Source organism: Entamoeba nuttalli (assembly GCF_000257125.1).
Source record: "Entamoeba nuttalli P19 unplaced genomic scaffold asmbl_5439, whole genome shotgun sequence".
Lineage (NCBI taxonomy): Eukaryota > Evosea > Mastigamoebida > Endamoebidae > Entamoeba > Entamoeba nuttalli.
The window spans coordinates 1-3,053 of NW_008577450.1; the positions used below are offsets into that span (position 1 = coordinate 1).

The 3,053-nt window shown below is 31.4% G+C and overlaps 3 protein-coding genes across 3 annotated transcripts; 2 read left to right on the forward strand and 1 right to left on the reverse strand.

Moving 5' to 3' along the window:
- Positions 1-742: 742 nt before the first annotated feature.
- On the forward strand, positions 743-1,600 carry ENU1_130150 (tagatose-6-phosphate kinase, putative; the record flags this gene model as incomplete). The annotated part of the gene is made up of 1 exon (XM_008860047.1): positions 743-1,600. One exon carries the CDS (start codon positions 743-745, stop codon positions 1,598-1,600), a length of 858 nt encoding a protein of 285 aa, XP_008858269.1.
- Positions 1,601-1,611: 11 nt separating this feature from the next.
- On the reverse strand, positions 1,612-1,911 carry ENU1_130160 (hypothetical protein; the record flags this gene model as incomplete). Its single annotated transcript, XM_008860048.1, has 1 exon — positions 1,612-1,911. One exon carries the CDS (start codon positions 1,909-1,911, stop codon positions 1,612-1,614), a length of 300 nt encoding a protein of 99 aa, XP_008858270.1.
- A 19-nt stretch (positions 1,912-1,930) lies between these two features.
- Positions 1,931-2,976, forward strand: ENU1_130170 (ribokinase, putative; the record flags this gene model as incomplete). Its single annotated transcript, XM_008860049.1, has 3 exons — positions 1,931-2,061; positions 2,109-2,379; positions 2,431-2,976. The coding sequence occupies 3 exons, from the start codon at positions 1,931-1,933 to the stop codon at positions 2,974-2,976; spliced, it is 948 nt and encodes a 315-aa protein (XP_008858271.1).
- Positions 2,977-3,053: the final 77 nt, after the last annotated feature.

Sequence of the window (3,053 nt, forward strand, 5' to 3'; positions counted from 1 at the left end):
TTAAATTTCATTTATCACAATCTTATGTTACTTCTAATCCACATCCACAATCTAAAACAAGGGAAGAATGGTTATATGCAATGAAGATGCAATCTTATCGTGCTGCACTAGAACTTTTTATTCATAATCATCTCCCTAATTATATTGAAGTTCATTATACAGGTGCAATTCGAGAACAATATTCAAAATCATTTGGTGCATATTTGGTTCGGGCATTACAAAACATTAGACGACACGCATACACCTTTACTTTTAAAGACCCAGGTTATAAAGATGTATTAATTCAATGGATTGATGAATTTCTTAAAACACCTGACGCTATTCAACAATGCAATGAATGGTATAAATCTATAGGAGCATGTGATGAAGTTCTTTTCCAATGTATCCCATTCATTTTATTACAAGCACGACTTTCTCAAGTTCTTGAAGGGTTTGTATGGGTTGATAGAGTCTTATTTATGAAAGAGTTTTGTTCTTCTGTAAGTTGTAGAAGATTGTTTCATCCATTTATTTCACCACGAGGTATTCTTCTTATCGCACATAAATAATTATTTATTGAATAATAAGTTCAATTGAGCAAATCATATCCTTATTTGTATTTGTTTTTTTAGAATATTTTTATGAAATTACATTAATCCTTTTAAAGAAAAACAATATTATAGTGGTTTAATTATTTTTTCTTATTGTTAAGACTTTCTTTTTAATTTATGATTAAATAAAATTTCAACTTCAAAATATAGTGATGACTGTGTTGGTTGTATGTCTTAATCCTGTCATTCAAAAAACTATGATTTTTAAGAAGTTTCTAAAGGGAGAGGTCAATCGAGCCAAAGAATCGTTTTGGTGTGCTAGTGGGAAAGGTGTTAATGTTTGTAGGGTATTACAACAACAATCAATCCCTCATATCTTACTAACTCAAAATAATGGTGAGCACTCACAATGGTTCACCCAGTTATGCAAAAAGGATTCAATTCAACTAGTTTCTATTCCCATTGGAGGAATTCGATTTTGTACAACAATCCTTGAAGATGGAAATGCAACAGAACTTGTAGAAGAAGGTATTCCTATTTCTCAAGAAGAAGTCCACCAACTCCTTCCATCTTTTAAACAGATTATTCAATCCCACTCAATCTCAGTTGTTGTTTTCACAGGAAGTACTGCTCCTGGAATACCAAGTGATACCTTTCAACAAATGGCACATATCGCTCATCTTCATAACTGTAAGGTTATTGCTGATACTCGTGGAGAGCCTTTATTATCTCTTATGAAAGAACATCCAGAAATTATCAAACCAAACGAGTCTGAGTTCATACAAACATATGGGTCATTAGATAAAGCAAAAGAAATAAGTCAGTTAGGTACTACTGTTATTATCACTCGAGGAAGTAAGCCAACAATTGTTTATGAAAATGGCATTCGTTCAGAAATACCAGTTGAACAAATTAATTTATTTGTTAATCCAATTGGTTGTGGTGACTCATTCACAGCTGGATTATCTGCGTCATTAATCTCATCTTCATCTTTATCAAATGCTATTACTCAAGGACATCACTGTGCTGCTAGAAACATTGAAACCATCACACCAGGGTCATTGATTTAAATTATTTTTTGTTATTCTTTAGCCGTTCGTTCATCTCCACTGTAATGATCAATATAATCATTAAACTCCTTTAATCGTTCTTTTATTAGTTCTTTTCTTTGTTGTAATTGATTATATTGTTGTTGTTTTGAATGGTAAGTCTTTAATAATTCCTCTATTTCTTTTCCTAATAATTCTTGCTCTTTGCGACTAGCATTAATAAACTTTTCACATTTTTCAGCTTGTTCTTCATAAAACTCTTTGTCACGTTTCTCTTCATAAAAGAAGCAATCTTTATGAATATCATCATAAATAATAGAAGCTGATGCCATTTTTATGTTTTTGTGTTAAATGGAATTTGTAGAATATACTAGATCTAATAAATATAAAATGAAAAGAGTAGTTGTTGTTGGTTCTTCAAATACTGATCTTATTGGATATTGTGAACGTTATCCTCAACCTGGAGAAACTATTCTTGGTAAGTTTGTTATTTGTATTTAATATTCTCATAAATCATATTAAAAATTAGAGAATTTCATACTGGGTTTGGGGGAAAAGGAGCAAACCAATGTATTATGGCATCTAAATTCAATGATGTTGAAGTCTCTATGGTTGGATTCTTAGGTCATGATCAATTTGGTGATTCAACTTTACAAAACTATAAAGATAATGGAGTTAATACCAGTCAGATCCATTTTTGTAACTTACCAACTGGTGTAGCAATGATTACTGTTGATAAAACGGCACAAAACCAAATTATTGTTATTCCAGGAGCAAATGAAGCACTTACTCCTCAATTTGTTTGTTAGTTTTTTGATAAAAACTATAGTTTTTTTAGTCTTATTAAATAGATAAGTACCAACGCTAATGACATTTTTAAAAAAGGAGATATTGTTGTTTGTCAAAATGAAATTCCTCTTGAAGCCACATATGAGACATTAAAACAAGCTAAACAACATGGTTGTCTTACATTGTGGAATCCTGCTCCAGCACCAAAAGAGATTGATCGTAATATCATAAAATATGTTGATACACTAATTGTTAATACTAATGAGTCAATGCAAATTGGAGGTGAAAATACACCTGAAGAATCTGCACTTAAACTGCATAAAGAATTTGGAGTTCTTGTTATTGTTACATTAGGAGATAAAGGTTGCTTAATTGTTGGAGAGGAACAAACTAAAATTGATTCTGTCCGTGTCAATGCCATTGACACAACTGGAGCAGGTGATGCGTTTGTTGGAAGTTATGCACGTTGTTGGGCAATTGGAATTGACCCAAAAAAGTCAGCAGAGATTTCTGTTAGAATAGCCTCGGATTCTGTTACGAGACATGGTACTCAATCATCGTATCCAAATAAGGAACAAATTCAGAAAATTATTTCTGAAATAAATTAAGTAACTTTCAATCATTATTATTATTTTTATTATTATTTTTAGATAGCAGGTAGCACGTCTGAAACACCACACACAAA